The sequence below is a fragment of the Panthera leo genome, chromosome A1, assembly GCF_018350215.1.
Source record: "Panthera leo isolate Ple1 chromosome A1, P.leo_Ple1_pat1.1, whole genome shotgun sequence".
NCBI classification, from domain to species: domain Eukaryota; kingdom Metazoa; phylum Chordata; class Mammalia; order Carnivora; family Felidae; genus Panthera; species Panthera leo.
The window spans coordinates 176,231,308-176,250,376 of NC_056679.1; the positions used below are offsets into that span (position 1 = coordinate 176,231,308).

A 19,069-nucleotide genomic window follows, 5' to 3' on the forward strand; every position below is an offset into this window, starting at 1 on the left:
AAATCATAGGACTTCACTCATATGAGGACTTTAAGAGACAAAACCGATGAACATAAGGGAAGGGAAACAAAAATAATATAAAAACAGGGAGGGGGACAAAACAGAAGAGACTCCTAAATATGGAGAACAAACTGAGGGTTACTGGAGGGGTTGTGGGAGGGGGGATGGACTAAATGGGTAAGGGGCACTGAGGAATCTACTCCTGAAATCATTGTTGCACTATATGCCAATTAATTTCTATGTAAATTTTAAAAAATAAAAAATAAAATTAAATAAATAAATAAATAAAATCTTAAAAAAAGAGAGAGAAAAAAAAGAATGAGATCTTGTCAGTTGTGACAACATGAATGGAACTCAAGGGCATTATGCTAGGTAAAATAAGATAGAGGAAGTTAAATACTCTCTTATATGTGGAAAAATATATATAACATATATATATTTATGATATGTAAATTTATTTATGATATGTAAATAAAACAAATGTTTATATAGGTATATATATACCATATATAGGTATATATATATATAAAACCAGATGGGTGGTTGCCAGAGGTGGGATGTAGGGAATGGGAGAGATGGGTGAATTGTGTTTTGCTTTATTTAAATAATTTGAATTTAAATATTATTACTATAGAGAGAAAAACAAAGAAAATAGGAGATTCAGCATTAAGCAAGACTGGCTTTCAATTCCAGCTACACCAAATATTAGCGGAGTGATTGCAGGCAATGACCTTACACTGAGCCTGTTTTCGCTTTTGTAAAATGAAGATAATAATCTCTGCATCAAGACGTTAATGTATGAAAGTGCTCTGTGTAATAGCTGACACCTAGACGTTCAATAAATACTAGTTATTCCTTCATTTTCTCTGTGAGACAGCCCACAGAATGAATAAAAGCCAGTTACTTTATGAAGGAGTTTCTCATGTAACAGTGAGTCATTGTCGCCTCCACCTCCTCTCTGCCCCCAGCCCTCTGTGGTAGGCAGAATTCTAAGATATTCCCCCAAGATTCCCGTCCCCTAGTGTACACGCCTTGTCTAAACCCAGGATGGTAGGTACGATGGGACAGCCGCTCCCAAGATTAGACTGTGTTAAATGGTACTGCTGGCTTTAAGAGAAATTATCCTGAGTGGACCTGACCTAATCAGGCGAGTTTTAAAACCGATGGGACTCTCCCTGATGAAAGACATTTGAAGTGTGTGCCTCACTTATGAATTTATTGCCGATCATCTCTGAACACACCCTTTAATATGTGCTCTATAATAAGCAACTGAATTCCTCTCTCTCCTTTACAGTGAACAAGATGTTAAGCTTTCTCAGGAGAGGGGGCTAGAGGGGCACTGCAGGTGTGGGCTGGAAGTTGGAGTGGGTATGAGAATATTCCGTGGAGCCTGTACCGATTCAGGCCTGGAAAACAGTCGCTCTTTGATCTGATAGCATCAGCCTGGAAATAACCTGTCTGCTGTCCCCTTGACAAGGAAACCAGAGCCCTTGCATGGCCTACATGCTTTGAAGGTCTCCTGCTCACACGGATGCAGGGAATCCCACCCAGGCCATGAACTGCCCATTCTCCGGCCTGTACTCCAGAGGGTGGGTGGCCTACTGCTTGCTCACCAACTCCAGCCTGGCCAAACCAATGAACTTCTCTGCTGTCAGGTGGGCTGAGCCATACTTTCTCCAATGAGGTCTGATTCCCTTCCAAGTCTGTCCTTCCTTGGGTACTCTCCCTCAGCCCCATGCCACATATGGCACTATGAGTGAGAGGGACCAAAGTTACAGCAGAGAGTTGACACAGATCCGCAAGGACATCATATATGGGAATGATCAGATGTGGACTATAAATAAACTGTCTACTATGTTTCGAGAAAGAAGTTTGAATATGTGCAGGGAGAAATGAGGAAGGGAGGAAGGAAAAGCAAAACTTGTAAAAGCAGCAAAACAAACACCTACAGAAATGAAAAATAGAATACCTGAAAATAAAAAAGTCAGTTGGTGCAATTCTGGTCTGGTACAGCAGAGTAACTTGTATCATACTGATCCTATAGAAAGTGATTATAAACCCTGAATAAAATATGAAAAGTAACTATTTGATGATACTAGAGAATGTCCAAACACAGGCAGAACCTGGAGGGGATTCAATCCTTGAAAGGAGGCCACAGTAGTACCTTTATACAGCATTTCTCCTGAGAACATTGTCTAGTCCATGTGTGGAGCAAATAAATAACTGAAGCTCAAGAAAAAGGCTGCGGTCTTACTGGCTTGGGGTATCGAAAGATGAAGTTCAGAGCTGCCAGGGCAGCTGGAAATTAAAGAAGGAAATCTCAAAAAGGAGGTGCCAAAAAGGGGAGCCCCGAAGTCTGTGTATAAATTTCCCTTAACCCCTTAGCAGATCCCTGAACCGTGTATGCTCCGGGAAAAGGGCTGTGGAAAACACCTGGAAGTCTGAAAGGATGTTGGGGAAATTTCAGCTGCTGCCTACCACAGGAGAGAGAGGGTTCGGAATCTGAAGTTAGAACACTCAGATTTTCCACTGAAATTCCAGAACCAGAAGGGCCACACTTTAATGGAGAATTCATTCTAATCTAAAGGCAAAACTGACATAGATCTGCCCCAACAAGGTATAAAACCAACCGTCCACAAGTTTAAAGTGATCAATTAATAATTTCACTGTTTTTTACAAGAAAATTTAACCTCTCTCAGAGAAACAAAGTAGAATCCAGAGTCTCTGTCATCTACAATATCCCGTATTTAGTAAAAAACAGTCATGCAAAAACATAAGAAATCTAATCAGCAGTCAAGAACAAAGGGATCAACAGAAGCTGATTCCAAAATGATACAGATGTTGTAGTTAAAAGACAATGACTTTACAGCAGTTATCATAAATGTGTTTAAGGACTTAAAAGAAAATTTGGCTATAAAGAATGAACAGATTGGGAATGTCAGAAAATAAAAAAAAAAAATCAAACAGTCAAACATAGGTACAACTGGAGTGTCAGAAGAAAAAGAACACAGTAGGAAAAAAATAGAAGAAATACAGGCAGAAATTTTCTCAAATTTGATGGAAAACATTAACTTAACTTAAAGATTCATATAGCTTAGCAAACTTCAATCAGAATAAATTCAAAGAAAACTACACCTACACACATCATATTCAATCTGCTGAAAACGAAAGATAAAGAGAAAATCGTGATAACATCCAAAGGAAAAAGAACGTATAAAGAGGAATAATTATTCAAATTATAGCTGAGTTCTCAGCAGAAATAATGGAGGTCAGAAGACAATAGAAAAGCATCTTTATTTTATTTTATTTTTTTTTAGAAAAGCATCTTTAAAGTCAGCTAAAAGAAAAGAAAAATCCTGTCAATTCAGAATTCTATATCTAGAAAAACTATCCTTCAAAAAATGAACATGAAATAAAGACATTTCCAGGTAAATGAAAGATTAGTAAACATGTATCAGCATACCTGTCCTACAACAAATACTACAGGAAATTCTTCAGACTAAAGGGATATCAGATAGAAACTCAAATCTACAGGGGCACCTGGGTGGCTCAGTCAGTCAACTGAGTGTCTGACTTTGCCTTGGGTCATGATCTTGCAGTTCGTGAGTTTGAGCCCCGCATCAGGTTCTGCACTGACAGTGAAGAGCCTGCTTGGGATTCTCTCTCTCTGCCCTTCCCCTACTCATGCTTCCTCTCTCAAAATAAACTTTTTTAAAAAAGAAACTCAAATCTACAAAAATAAGGAACTCTAAAAGGCAAAGGCAGTCAGAATGGATAAAAAATAAGACTGAGCTATATGCTGCCTGCAAAAAGGCACTTTCTGAATATAAAGACAGATATAATGCACAAGAAAGGTGGTATGATTATCAGTATCAGATAAAGTAAAAATCAAGTCAAGGAGTATCACCAAGGATAGAAAGGGATACCTTATAATGATAAAATGTCAATTTACTGAGAAGACATCATCATAAATGTGTATGCTCCTAATAACTGAGCTTCAAAACACGTAAGACAAAAGTAGAAAGAATTAAAAAGAGAAATAGAAAAATCTACCATAGCTGATGACTTTAACACCCTCTTTCAGGAATTAATAATAGTGACAAAAAAACTCAATAAAGCTATAGAAGATTTGAACTACCTTGACCTGATGTTTATAAAACACACCACACTTAACTTCAAAATATACACTTTTGAAGTGCACATGATATGATTATAATGATAAACTCTTATGCTGGGTCATAAAACAAACCCCAATTGCAAAAGATTTGGAATCTTACAAAGCATATCTTCTTCTTTTTTTTAATGTTTATTTTTGAGAGAGAGAGAGAGAGAGAGAGAGAAAATGAATGAGTGGGGGAGGGGCAGAGAGAGAGGCAGACAGAGTCTGAAGCAGGCTCCAGGCTCTGAGCTGTCAGCACAGAGCCAGATGTGGGGCTCAAACCCAGGAACAGAGAGATCATGACCTGAGCTGAAGTCAGGCACTCAACCCACTGAGACACCCAGGCACCCCCCAGAGTATATCTTCTGATAAGATATCTAGAAAAGTGCCAAATAGTTGGGATGAGCACTGGGTGTTGTATGGAAACCAATTGGACAATAAATTTCATATTAAAAAAAAAAAGAAAGAAAGAAAGTGCCAAATATTTAAAAATTAATGAAAAATACAGTGTCACCAAAATTTGTAGGCTGTGGCTAAAGTAATGCTTAGAGGGAATTCTACTGAATTAACTGCACACGTTTTAAAAAGAACAAAGGTTTAAAATCATTTAAGTTTCCACTTAGTACTATCAACAACAGCCAAAGTATGGGAAGAGCCCAAATGTCCATCGACAGATGTATGGATAAAGAAGATGTGGTAGATACATACAATACAGTATTACTGGGCAACCAAAAAAAATGAAACCTTGCCATTTGCAACAACATGGATGGAACTAGGCAGCATTATGCTGAGCGAAATCAGTCAGTCAGAGAAAGACAAATATCATATGACTTCACTCATATGTGGAATTTAAGATACCAAACAGATGAACATAAAGGAAGAGAAGCAAAAATAATATAAAAACAGGGAGGGAGACAAAACATAAGAGACTCTTAAGTACAGAGAACTGAGGGTTGCAGGTGGAGGGATGGACTAAATGAGGAAGGGGCATTAAGGAAGACACTTGTTGGGATGAACCACTGGAAATACCCCTGAAATCATTGTTGCACTATATGCTAACTAACTTGATGTAAATTAAAAAATAAAAAAGAAGTTAAAAAAAGAGCAAATTAAACCCAAATTCAGGAGAAGTAAGGAAATAAATAAAAGAAAACCTAAGTACATGGAAAAATACACCATGTTAAAGATTAGAAGACTTGGTACTATTAAAACGTCAGTTCTCTCCAAATTGATCTATAGATTAAACACAACACCAACTAAAATCAACAGGCTTTTTTTGGTAGAAACTGACTAGACTATTCTAAAATCTATATGGCTATTTTAGAATAGCCAAATAATCTTAAAGAAAAAACATTAAGGACTTCAACTTTTTGATTTTAATGTAAAACTAAATATTCAAGAGAATGTGGTATTGTGATAAGGCTAGACAAAGAGATCAACCAACAGATCATCTGGAAGTAGGTTCACACACATATGGGCAAGTCGTTTTGAACAAAGATGCCAAAGCAGTTTAAAGGAGAAAGGAAAATCTTTCCAACCAATGATGCAGCAACAACGGAGTACCTGTACTACGAAAACAAACCGGCAATAAAAATAAATAAATAAAAAATAAAAAGCCCGGGGCACCTGGGTGGCTCAATCAGTTAAGCGTCCAACTTCGGCTCAGGTCACGATCTCACAGTTTGTGGATTCGAGCCCCATGTCAGGCTCTGTGCTAACAGCTCAGAGCCTGAAGCCTGCTTCAGATTCGGTGTCTCCTTCGCTCTCTGCCCCTCCCCCACTCATGCTCTGTCTCTCTGTGTCTGTCAAAAATAAATAAAACATTAAAAAAAAATTTTTAAAAAATCTGCATCTAAGGGCGCCTGGATGGCTCAGTCGGTTAAGCATTCCACTTCAGCTCAGGTCATGATCTCGGGATTTGGGAGTTCGAGCCCTAAGTCAGGCTCTGTGCTGACAGCTCGGAGCCTGGAGCCTGCTTCAGATTCTGTGTCTCCCTCTCTGTCTGCCCCTCTCCTGCTCATATTTTCTCTCTCTTTCTTTCAAAAATAAATAAATACTTACAATTTTTTAAAAACTCTATGTATCTATAAAGTCAAATACAACCTTCCCAAATCACACACCCTCCTAGGACCTGTTTCATCTGATCTCATCTTTGGATTTGACAGAGACAGACAGTCCACCTATAAAAAAAAGCTCCTGAAGGAGCTTCAAAAGCTAGAGGTGAAGACAGAGACTAACAGCCAGCTAACAGAAGGCCAAACAAAACACGTGCTTCCTCTGGCCAAAAATGGGACAATTTGAACATCAACAAAGATTAATTATACTGGATTGAAATACATCAAATATGTTTAAATGTATCAGATCACAATGATACCAACACAAAACAAAACTTATTGTTCATCCTCAGAAGATGCTAGGGAGCACAATTCATTATTTTGCAAATGGGTAAGTAAAGAGAAAACCAGACATATAACCTAGCTTTCCTTTATGAACAGTTTTTAGCTATCTGGATAATGAAACAGTTGAGTAAGTAAATATTTATGGATGTATTCTAGCTAATGAATAAATAGATTACAGAAACAGAATATTGCCAATGATTCCAACAACACAAAGAAAACTGAGGCGTTATGTACCCCCTGATGAAAGCATCAACACCATTTACGAAATAGACATCAAAAATTGAACCTGAATGTGATCTAGCCCCTAGATACGACCACCAACTTATAGGAAATACAGAAGAAAGAAGAATATGTTAAACAATACTACAGGTATGCAATTAACAAGGACCATTCTCTGGAGAACTATGGGACAAACAACCCAGTTTTTTCCTATTAAAACGTGCAAGAAAAAAGAAAGAGAAATGGAGAAGAAACTGACACAGACTTGACAGGCACATCTACCAGTTGCAATGCGTGGTCTTTACAAGCATCTTCATTCAAACAAAATGTAAAATAACTAATGAGACAACTAGGGAAATTTAAATATATGTGATGATATAAAGCAATTAACTTTTTCTGTGTGATAATAGTATTGTAGTTATTACATGAAAAAAGAATGATTATCCTTTAGACATATATATTGAAATACATGTATGTCTGGAATTTGCTTCAAAATAATCTGGGGAGGAGAGGGAAAGTGTGTGGGGATGAAACAAGATTGGCTGTGAGTGGATAATTTTTGAACGTGAGTAACAGGTGGGTAGACAAATGAAGATGCATTGTTCTATGCCCTTAATTTTTGTAAAGAGCATACAGTACGTTTTAAAAGTTCAAGACCATGTATATATGCATTATATATATATATATATTATATAAGGTATGTATATATAATGTATATAAAATATATATACAGTATATATATAAAGCATATATAAAGTATATATACAGTATGTATAAAGTATATATACATACAGTATATATATAAAGTATTTACATGTAAATAAAGTATATATGTACATAAAGTTCAAGACTATATATATATATGTGTGTGTATATATATATGTGTGTGTATATATACACACACACACACACACACACACACACACACACACACACACACACATATAGCACATCCCAGAAACTGACCAGCTTGTGGCTACTTGGTTGGAAACCAAAGTGGAACACTTTGGGAGGTGATCACATCTTGTACTCAAACTGGCTGTAGAGCCAGGACCAAAGCAAGGCTATGCTCAGCTGTGGATGTGCACATCCCTGGACAGGCTGGGCAAAGCTCCTGTAGGCTGTGTAGGTCCTTGTGCAATGGGCAGTATTAGGCGGCTGGGGGAGTGAGTGAGGGCGACTCGTCTGAAGTCACAGAATAGGGGCTTGTGGGAATAAGCAGATGAAGGAACTACTTTGGTAAGTGACTGGGGTCTCTCTGGCTCTTTAGTTGTTTACGGTCTCCCCTCATTAAAGAGGGCAGGGGGATATGTCTGTCTTGTTTCTTCACTGCTATACATCCAGTGCTTGGCACACAGTAGGCTCTAAATAAACATGCTGAGGGGGCGCCTGGGTGGCTCAGTCAGTTAAGCATCCTACTTCAGCTCAGGTCATGATCTCATGGCTTGTGAGTTCGAGCCCCGCATCAGGCTGTGTGCCAACAGCTCAGAGCCTGCAGCCTGCTTCGGATTCTGTGTCTCCCTCTCTCTCTGCCCCTCCCCTCCTCACGCTCTGTTTCTCTCTCTCTCAAAAATAAACAAATATTGAAAATAATAATAATAAAAATAAAATAAAACTCACATAACCATACTACCACATAAACAGGCCACATACTATTCATCCTAAAAAAACCAAGGACTCCGGCCTTTTGGTCACTATTTCTTTTTGTGTATCACTCTGCGGGTGAGATGTACAATTAGTCAAGTGCTAAAGATATAGCATGTTTTCCAAGAAGCAATTGTATCTTCATAATACAGTACTGAATTTCTAATTTACCCTGAAGATGTTAAGTTTTGTGATTCTGGGGAAGCTACATGCATAATTCAACATTAAAAACTAACCTAAGACCAAGAGAAAGTATGGAACAGCAACTAACAGGATTGTATGCTTAAGGAACAAAAGTGACCTTGTGCCTCAAAGAGGGAACCAGATGTATAACATTCAGACATTCCTCTGGTCAACTGTTAACACAAACTGGTTGTACTGGCAGAGATCCTGATTTTTCAGAGCTCAAACAAGTCACGCCCCATGAATCTAACCTTAAACCATAAACAAACTGGAAAGAGAAAAAAAAGTGCCATAAACCGAAGGCAATGTAGAAGTCCATGAACGTATTTCAAAAATGTGACTTCGCTTAGGAAATCCAGTTTGGGTGTCTCTTATTTCAAGAGGTAGTTTCAAAAACATATACAGTGAAGTTGTCTTTAAATTTCAAATTTATTACAGAATCCTGTCCCTTTGTGGAATAAAGTATTTGGGATTTGAATTCAAGTTATTCACGCATGTTCCAGGCAGCTATTTTGCTAAAATAGGATATATGATCGGGTTTCAAAGAAACAAAAGAAAAAAACCAATTTCATAAAGTCTATGCTATACAGCTCATTTCCCCATACAATGGCCTCCTTTCTGGACATTTCTAACATTTAATGTTAGAACACTGTGTGCTATGTTTAATACACTGATGACAGAACTAATCCACTGTCAACAGAGAAGTCACCCATATGTTTGGGACAAAGGAAAAAATCTAGACAGCAAGAGGTAAAGGCTCACAGATACTTCTCACCTGAGTCACTAAGACTCCAAAGATGTATAATTTCCAACCAAGTCCAGTTATTCATTTTACACTTGAAAATGAAAATAAGAGGCATGGAAATGATTGGAAAGGCTTCTTGTTTGTTTTAAAGAAAATATTATGAGAGGCACCTGGGTGGCCCAGTCAGTTAAGCGCTCACCTTGGGCTCAGAGTTCGAGCCTGGCACTGGGCTCTCTATCAGCACAGAGCCCACTTCAGATCCCCTGCCCCTCACCTCTCTCTGCCCCTCCCCCACTCATGCTCGCTCGCTGTCTTAAAAATAAGCATTAAAAAAAAGAAAACATTATATGAAAATTAAGCAAGTTTCACACACGGAGGACCAGAAAGTTATAAAACATTTCTGCCCTATCTTCTTAATCCCCAGTCTTTCTTCTGTGCAGTAATTTTCTCATTTTTAAAACCCCACTACCAAGCTTGCGGCTCAAGTAGCAGAGATCTTCAAAGGAAGAAAAACAAAGGACTTTTGACCACTCCTTGGCTCCTGGACTGAAAAACAGCTCCCTTGTTGAGATTGCGATAGGAGATTCAGTGGTATAGACTGAAACTCAATCACTCTTACAAAAATGAGAAATTCTGATGACGTATGTACTTCTTCACTCTTTAAAGCTAAACACAGCTGGTATAAGAATTCTCCATTCTTTCATTCTGGAAACTGAGCTATATCACCTAAAAAAGCCTTTTACCTTTTTATTTTTTTTTAATTTTATTTTTTTTAATTTTATTTTAGAGAGAGAGAGCACGAGCAGGGGAGAGGCAGAGGGAGAGAGGATCTTAAGCAGGTCCCACACTCAGTACAGAGCCTGATGTGGGGCTCAAGCTCATGATGGTGAGATCATGACCTGAGCCAAAATCAAGAGTCGAATGTTCAACCAACTGAGCTACCCAGGCACCCCAAAGCCATTTACCTTTTTAACTAGAAAAATACAGACTAAACAAGCCAACTGTTGAAAGCCTCATCACCTACGCCCTAAGGTTGAGGCAGTCAAACAATACCATCGTCAATTAGCAAATGAGCTTTAAACCTTCAAGTTGCACTCCAACAAGTGACTGAATGGCCACATAGCTACAATTCATGGTAATGACTTGTTGTCAGGAGCAAATTTTGATCTATGCCAACAACTAAAACTGGGTCATCCCCACAAACCTCTTTGAAAAACCTTAGTGCAAAAGCCCTAGGAAATAAATGCACAGATTCAGAGTCACAAAGAACCATGGCTTTTCATCACATGATCAGAACTGCTGTTTCCTCCCTCTTGTGGGCACTAAACAGTTCCACCAACACTGACACTTCCCATATAAAGAAGTCTCGGGAAGCTACAGAGATCTCTTTAAGAAAAGATAACCTTTGGTTCTAAACTCTAAAAAGAAGTCAGTAAGAGGATGAATTTTATGGTATGTGAGATAGCTCTCAATGAAAAAAAAAAAAGAAACCATACGGCCTTTGAATAAATTTGAAATGGTCATTCTTTCCGCAAACTGATTAATAATCAGTTTTTTCTGGGGCTTGACTCATTCCGTACTTCAGGGAAGGGGAGAATGTAGACAAGCATTGGAAACCTCTTGACAATAGTTCAATTACAGGTCTGCCATTGCTGACACTCATGAGGATTAAGAATCCTCGTTAGCGGGGCGCCTGGGTGGCTCAGTCGGTTAAGCGTCCAATTTTGGCTCAGGTCACGATCTCATGGTTTGGGAGTTCGAGCCCCACATCGGGCTCTGTGCTGACATCTCGGAGCCTGCAGCCTGCTTCGGATTCTGTGTCTCCTCTCTCTGCCCCTCCCCAACTTGTGCTCTGTCTCTCTATGTCTCTCAAAAAATAAACATTAAAAAAAAAAAAAAAAAGAATCCTCGTTGGTATTCCAAAAATATATGTTGAGGAATTAACTTACATATCTTAAAATAGCCTTCAAACAATAATTTATACAAACTATGTTACCTCTTCGACTAGGTGTTATTACCATACTTTGATACAGTATGTTAAAAAAATTATCTTGATTGCAATTCTAGCTCAACTCCTGTTCATCAAATAAACAAGTCATAATAAAGAATGGCTACTGGCTTCAGAGTGAGATATTTAAACAAAATGAGTACGCCTAAACTCCTCACAACAGTAAAGTATAAAGTAGTACAAGGGCAATTTCTGGCTAATTATAAGATTTCAATTTGTGCCAAATAATTTACACTTGTATTGCCAGGAGAACAAAGCATCTGTACAGTTTTTATGTAAATGTACTGAGCGGCAGCAAAGTGTGTTCTTTTCCATCTTAGGATACTATTTCTAGATGTTACATAAGGGAACAGCTCCAATGACATAAAACTGTAAAAGTTTCACAACAATCATGTTCCACAAATTTCTTTTTCTCTCTTTTTTTTAATGTTTATTTATTTTTGAAGGAGAGAGAGACAGAGTGTGAGCAGGGGAGGGGCAGAGAAGGAGGAAGATACAGAATCCGAAGCAGGCTCCAGACTCTGAGCCTGCTGTCAGGACAGACACAACAAGGGGCTGGAACCCGCGAACTGTGAAATCATGACCTGAGCCTAAGTGGGACGCTTAACTGACTGAGCCACCCAGGTGCCCCCACGAATTTATTTTTCAATCACACACGTTATAAATACCAAGAATAACTTCCTGTTACCTTGGGAAAAAAGCTACTCACAAGAGAAACGTACTTACAAGAGATAGCAGCAAACTGAACAGGTTACCAGCATGGTGATGATAACTCTAAAAACAAAACAAAACAAAACATCATTAGATAACCAGCAAACTAAGCAGACACTGCAGGATGGTTTAAGCCTCCATCCCAAGTTATCAAACTGGCAAGGACTGTGCACAAGAAAAGTGATCTAAATCTGTTCAAACATCAATAGACTGTACTCAGTAGGGGTTTAAGTAATTAACATTTTTATTTAAAGGGATATGTATCGAGGCCAGAGTTTAGATGGCTAATCCCAAACCCATCTAAACTGAACACAAAAGGCTGCAGTGACAATTAGTTTTGACATCCAAGAAACTTCATTTTTGGTAGTTTTCAATGAAATGACCCTATACTTGTATTTTACTTTACAGGTTTTTTTAAAAACATATTCATTTACTATTTATTGTGACAGAGAGAGAGAACTCGGTGAGTAGGGAAGAGAGAGTCGGAGACAGACAGAGACAGAGAATCCCAAGCAGGCTATGTGCTGTCAGCGCAGAGCCCAATGTGGGCCTTGATCTCACCAACCATGAGATCATGCCCTGGACAGAAATCAAGAGTCAGATATTTAACTATTTGAGCCATCCAGCCACCCCGACACTATACTTTTAAAAATATGACTTTCTAGGGGCGCCCGGGTGGCTCAGTCAGTTAAATGTCCAGCTTCAGTTCAGGTCATGATCTCCCACTTCGTGAGTTTGAGCCCCACATCAAGGTGTGTGCTGACAGCTTGGAGTCTGGAGCCTGATTCAGATTCTGGGTCTCCCTCTCTCTCTGCCCCTCCCCCACTCACACTCTTGTCTTTCTCTCCCTTCCTCAAAATAAACAAACATTAAAAAGAGGGCGCCTGGGTGGCTCAGTCGGTTAAGCCTCCGACTTCGGCTCAGGTCATGATCTCGCGGTCCATGGGTTCGAGCCCTGCGTCGGGCTCCGGGGTGACAGCTCAGAGCCTGGAGCCTGTTTCGGATTCTGTGTCTCCCTCTCTCTCTGACCCTCCCCTGTTCATGCTCTGTCTCTCTCTGTCTCAAAAATAAATAAATGTTAAAAAAAAAAAAAAACATTAAAAAAAATTATATGACTTTCTAGGGGGCACCTGGCTGGCTCAGTCGAAAGAACATGGGACTCTTAATCTCAGGGTTGTGAGTTCAAGCCCCACGTTGGGGGCAGAGATTACTAAAAATAAGTAAACTTTAAAAATATCAGAACTGCATGGGTTCACAATGAAAAAGAGAGGATTCTTCAAAAAAATTTTTTTAATAAATAAGTAAATAAGTAAACAAACTTTCTAATGTTGACCTCTCCCCATCTCCAGTCCCGTCTGAAAATAGTTAAATCTGGATCTCTGATCAGCTGAATCTCAACATTTAAACAACTGAACTCATGATATCCTCTTCCCAATTCCCTACTCCCCAGAAGAAGCTCTGTCATTTCCACCCATCCCACCCACTCCACAAATCTGTCATCCTTCTACTCACACCTCCCCTTCACCCTCCATCACCAAATGCTAGAAGATTCAAAACTTTCTTCCTTCCCTTTCATCCTATCACAATCACCTCAGAGTCTTCTTTCTAAAATACTCTTTTTTTTTAATTCTTTTGATGTTTATTCATTTTTGAGAGACAGAGGGAGACAGAGCATGAGCGGGGGAGGGGCAGAGAGAGAGGGAGACGCAGAATCTGAAATAGGCTCCAGGCTCTGAGCTGTCAGCTCAGAGCCCGATGCGGGGCTCGAACTCATGGACTGTGAGATCCTGACCCGAGCCGAAGTCAGATGCTCAAATGACTGAGCCACCCAGGTGCCCCTAAAATATTCTTTTCATTACATCACTCTACAGCTGACCATCTTTCAATACTCTCCATCATCCATAGGGAGTAATTTCCAAAAAGGGGGTCTCCACACCCCACAGAATAAGCAAGACTATCTTCTAGGATGCAAGAAGCAAATATCAGAATTCCCATTTATCTTATTTTTAACTCATCCTTTAGAAGTTTTGTGTGTGCATGTGCACTTTCTGTGGTTAATATTGGCACATCCGTTCATTCATTCAGCAGATTTTCAATGAGAATCCAGTATGTACCAGGCTTTGGGGAAAGAAGAGTAAACAAAATGGATGACAACCCCCATTCTGGTAAAGTTTACATAATAGTGGGGGAGAAAGACAACAAACAAGGTAAACAATAAACAAGAATTATTTTTTTTCATGTTTATTTTTGAGAGAGACAGCATGAGCAGGGGAGGGGAAGACAGAGAGAGAGAGACAGACAGAATCTGAAGCAGGCTCCAAGTTGTCAGCACAGAGCGGGGCTCGAACCCATGACCTGAGCCGAAGTCAGACACATCAAGAACTATTTATTTATGTACCATTAGTATGCCAGATGGTCAGTAAGTGCTAATGGAGAAAACTAAAGCAAGAAAGGAGAATAAGGGTATACAGGGGTTGGAGGCTGTGGTTGCAATTTTTTAATTTTTTTAAATGTTTGTTTATTTATTTCTGAAGAAGGGAGAGAGCAAGCCTGAGTGGGGGAGGGGCAGAGAGCAAGGGAGACACAGAATCCAAAGCAGGTTCCAAGCTCTGAGCTGTCAGCACAGAGGGGCTCGGACTCATGAGCCATGAGATCATGACCTGAGCCGAAATAGGATGCTTGATGACTGAGCCACCCAGGCACCCACTATGGCTGCAATTTTAAAGAGGGTAGGACCCGGCAAGTCAGTCCTGAAGGAGGTGAGGGAATGTTCCAGACAGGGGCAATAGCGAATGCAGAGGCTCTAGGGTACCTGGAGTTAAAACAGGACAGAGGCCCGAGGGGCTGAGCAGAGCCACGGGAGCCTAGTAGGAAGTGAAGTCAAGGGAGGGGAGAATATAGACAAGAATTGGAAACACCTTCAAAATAGATCAACTGTAGTTCTGCAATTTCTGACACTCAGGAGGATAAAGAGCAGTGTTTTGGTAGCTTCTAAAGGAAAAGGAAAGCTATTTGGAGGGATCCAAGAACAGGACTGACAAAATCTGATTCCGATTCTAAGAGAATCTCTCCAGAGTGGAAACAACCTGGGGGTAAAGAGGCAGAGGGAAAAAGCTGAGAAACCAGTTGGGGAGGGAACTGCAATAATCCCATGGACCAGGCTGGTAGCACAGGTAGGGAGGACTGGTCAGACTCCGGATATATTTTGAAGGCACATTCTTCAAAGTAACTGATACATTATGCTTCTAATACATAAATAAGTATGCATGAGAGTTTGTGCTACAAAACTTTGCCAACTGCAGAATAAAAATGCTTGAAGGGGTGCCTGGGTGGGGCGGGGGGCTCAGTCAAACATCCGACTCTTGGTTTCAGCTCAGGTCATGATCTCGCTGTTCCTGAGATCAAGCCCCCACATCAGTCTCCTTGCTGACAGCGAGGAACCAGCCTGGGATTCTCTCTCCCTCTCTGCGTGTCCCTCCCCTGCTCGCACTCAAGTACGCTCTCTCTCAAAATAAACACAAAAACTTAAAAATGTGTGAAGATCTACACCATCAAGTCCGGCTCCTCACCTGTCACCAGTTCCCTCCACTCATCCTCACCACTCTCCACTTTCAAACAGCAACCTTTCATTCCCAAACGCAGGGGGCCTCACTGTCCCCCAAAACACGTCAGGTTTACTATTCTCCATGCCAAGCTTTTGCTCATTTTCTTCCATCCCTCTGCCTCAACCTGGAACCCCTGTATCTTCTGTCTTCCCCAAAGACCATTTCAGAGAGCTGAAAACAGCTGAGTCTCTTCTGTGTTACCTGCTTAATAGTTTCATAGCAAAAGCCCCCCCCCCCTCCCCCGCCTTCAGGGGTGCCTGGCTGGCTCAGTCAGAAGAACGTGGTGGAACTCTTGATCTCGAGGTCATGAATTCGAGCTCCATGCTGGGGGTAGAGATTACATACATACATGCATACATAAAATATCGTCTCCAAATATGCCACTTAGTTGTTGCATGCTGAAGTGTTTAGGGGTAAAGAATCATGATGAATGCAATTTACTTTCAAACAGTTCAGCAAAATTATATATGTGTGTATATACACACACATACACATATTCACAGATATAAAGCAAATTTGAATGTTACCAATTATATCTAAGTGGTGGTATCCAGCAGTCTCTCTATTCTTTTATGTTTGAAAATGTTCTGTATGTTTGAAAAAATTGGAGCTGACTGAAGTCCTTATGATCTAGCTCCAACCCCCCCCCCCCCACACCTACTGCTAAAGGAGCCACTGTGAAAAACCGAAGCTTTTAGAGCATCTGTGGATTCCTGAAGAGAGTGAAATCATAAAAAACATGAATGGTCAGGAAAGCTGATTCCAAACACAAACTTGGTTTCACCTGGCCCTTTTTCAGTGTAGAAAAGAATGAGAACAAGGGGTTTGATTTGGGTTTTACAGAGATTTTTCTGCATTCTGATGTGCTTGGGACTTACAGGGGGAAAGGATTTAACATCAAAGTCTCTCTTCTTCCCTTGTCACACAGCCACCTTTACTTATCTCCTTAACAAAGATATTTTTAAATCCTTCAAATCTGAAATGCTCTCCTGATTAAAAATTCACCTAGTCCTTGAAGCAATCAAACTTCACTGCACTAAAAAAACAAAACAAAACAAAACAAAACCCATTTGCAGCCTTTCAGGAGACAAAGGGGAACTACTACTAATTCAGTACTAATATTTTCATCTTAGAATAAGGAAATGGGAACATTGAAAAGTTAACTAAGTTGTCCAAGGTCACAGGGATCATCCAGCTAGGAGCAGTGTTTCTCAAAGTGTAATTACAGTAACTCCTAAGAGACACTTTGTGTTCTAAGAACTGCTCAATCCTGCCAAGAGCAGGAAACACAAGGATTGGGGTAGAGGCTGTGAATTAGGCCCAGATAACATATCACTAGCAGGTCAAACCTGAATCATGACACTACGGCTGGAAACTGAGTAGTTCAATGTACTACAAGAAGCATTTCATTACCCTGGATAAGAGCAGCGGCATGAAGTCCCAAGGTTGGGCATGGGGAGTCCCAAATGGGGGTCTTTGAGAAAGGAGTGGTCGTTGTTACCAGCACATTAGTAAATGCTTTTTTGAGTATTTAGGCTGGAGAGGCAGACAGTAGAGTAATGAAATAACTGAAGAAAGAAACACAACAAAGAAGTACTTTGTTGTTCCTTAACTCTAGTAGAAGAAAAAAGTCTAAGAAATTAAATTTGGTTAATACCAATTGTTTTAATAACCCAAGAAGTGACACGCTGCATCATTTATTATAGGCTAGAGAGATGACCCTCTATAACTGATGTTATGGGGGGGAAGGGGGAAGGGGAAACCCAATACCACCAAATGGTAGAAATTCATCTACCATTTTAACTCTTTAAACAAATTGACTGACTTTCAAGGTAGATATAAGTACCAAATATAAGTACCCAGACAGCAAATGGGGTTTGGGTCACAAAATATTAAGGAATAATGGCATTTTCTTTCCTTTAATAAAGGCAATAGACTTATCCATTCATTCAATGGATAGTTACTGAATGCCTCCTATGCATGCAAAGCACTGTAAAGCCACCGATTTGTTTCAAAGAATAAAGCAAGAGATGGTGTTTCTGACAAGCTCTGTCTTCAGCCTAAGTTTCATTCCACGTGATTTTGTGCTGAGAAAAAATGACTAAGAGGCAAAAGAGGAACCAGAAAGAGGGTGTTCCAAAGCTCCTATGAAGATAAGGCTCTATCTCATGCTTATAAAATAGATTACAAAGCTCTAATTAACAAAGAAGTCTAGGAGAAAAGTCTTAGTCCATCATTCTAAGAACTTGGTACATTCAAAATACAAGCGCAGGAGCGCTCTCCAAAAGGTATGACGCAGGGGTTTCTAAACAATACCTCCTGCTCTTCGGTAATTAATCTCGCTTTAGATCAGGCCCCAACTACCTGGCGCCCACTAGATGCAAGGCCTGGGCTCAACGTTGCTGCACAAGCTTGTCCTGTGCAACTGCGACAACATGTGAGGCACAAAGGGCATTTCTGTCTTATTTGATCCTTTCCTTTAAAGTTTAGGCAAACGAGGCCTCATTTGAGTGGAGGGCAGGGCTAAAGGGGCGAAGAGTCGTCTAGAGACAAACCCCAACTTCTCCTTGAGTCGATATAAACCTATTTCCGATGCGCCCTCCCCAGACAGGCCCGTGATGAGAACAAATTTCCCCAAAACCTCTTGCCAAGGAGGGTCCGTCGGAAGTCACCCTCCTCACCCTCGGCCCGGCGAACACGGAAGCTGCTGCGATAAGACGTCGGGGGGCTGCAGGAGATAGGGGTCTGACTCTGGAGTCCAGGGCCGCCCCAAGGTCTCTGACCGGTGCAGGTCGCCCCCTCCCCCGCCCTGCCTGGCCGGTCCTCGCCGCACGTCCCTCCCAAGGCGGGCCTGGCGCACTTACCCCCGGTTGGGACCTTTAGGGATGAACCAGGGTACCAAGAAGCCGACGAAACCCCAGAACACGCTCATCACGATGAGAGGCACCGTGAGGCCGTTATACGCCATGGTTGTCGCGGAACCTGCCAACCCCTGCCCAGCCGCCTCACTTTGGTCCCACCCGGAAGTGTCAACACCCGGCCGCGTGACCAGCGCGCACACAGACCCGCCTCCCGCGCCCCCACGTGACCCGCGCGCAGGACTCCGCCCCTCCCTAAATCCAGTGTATTTTTATCGTGGACCACGGTTTCCCTGCACTAGCCACGTTTTCTTACCTCGAATTACCTCCTGATTTCTTTCTTCACTTAGCAGAATAGATTCTTGGATTAAATAGGAAGTTGGACCAATAATCTTTAACATCTGTACCAACTCTTCAAACACGATTCCAAGCTTTTGATCTGACCAGTAATATGGGAAACTAGGTCATCGTTGTGTATATACTGCTCCCGGAAAACTTGCTAGTTAGAAACTCTGTTGTCCTTAAGTTCCAGTCCAAG

At 40.7% G+C, this 19,069-nt stretch overlaps 2 protein-coding genes across 6 annotated transcripts in view; both read right to left on the bottom strand.

The window, feature by feature from the left end:
* The window catches only part of ATP6V0E1 (ATPase H+ transporting V0 subunit e1), a 31,535-nt gene extending 12,821 nt beyond the window's left edge, over positions 1–18,714 (bottom strand). The window contains exons 1-2 of the mRNA XM_042946548.1: positions 18,538–18,714; positions 12,084–12,131 (exon numbers count right to left, since the gene is read on the bottom strand). Coding sequence (XP_042802482.1) covers positions 12,084–12,131; positions 18,538–18,641 — 152 coding nt within the window. The 5' untranslated portion in view covers positions 18,642–18,714. The remainder of the gene's footprint in view (positions 1–12,083; positions 12,132–18,537) is intronic.
* The window catches only part of RPL26L1 (ribosomal protein L26 like 1), a 49,716-nt gene that overhangs the window by 12,821 nt on the left and 17,826 nt on the right, over positions 1–19,069 (bottom strand). For all 5 annotated transcript variants that reach the window (XM_042946515.1, XM_042946494.1, XM_042946504.1 and 2 more), the window contains one exon: positions 12,084–12,131. The gene's annotated coding sequence lies outside the window, so the exon portion shown is untranslated. The remainder of the gene's footprint in view (positions 1–12,083; positions 12,132–19,069) is intronic.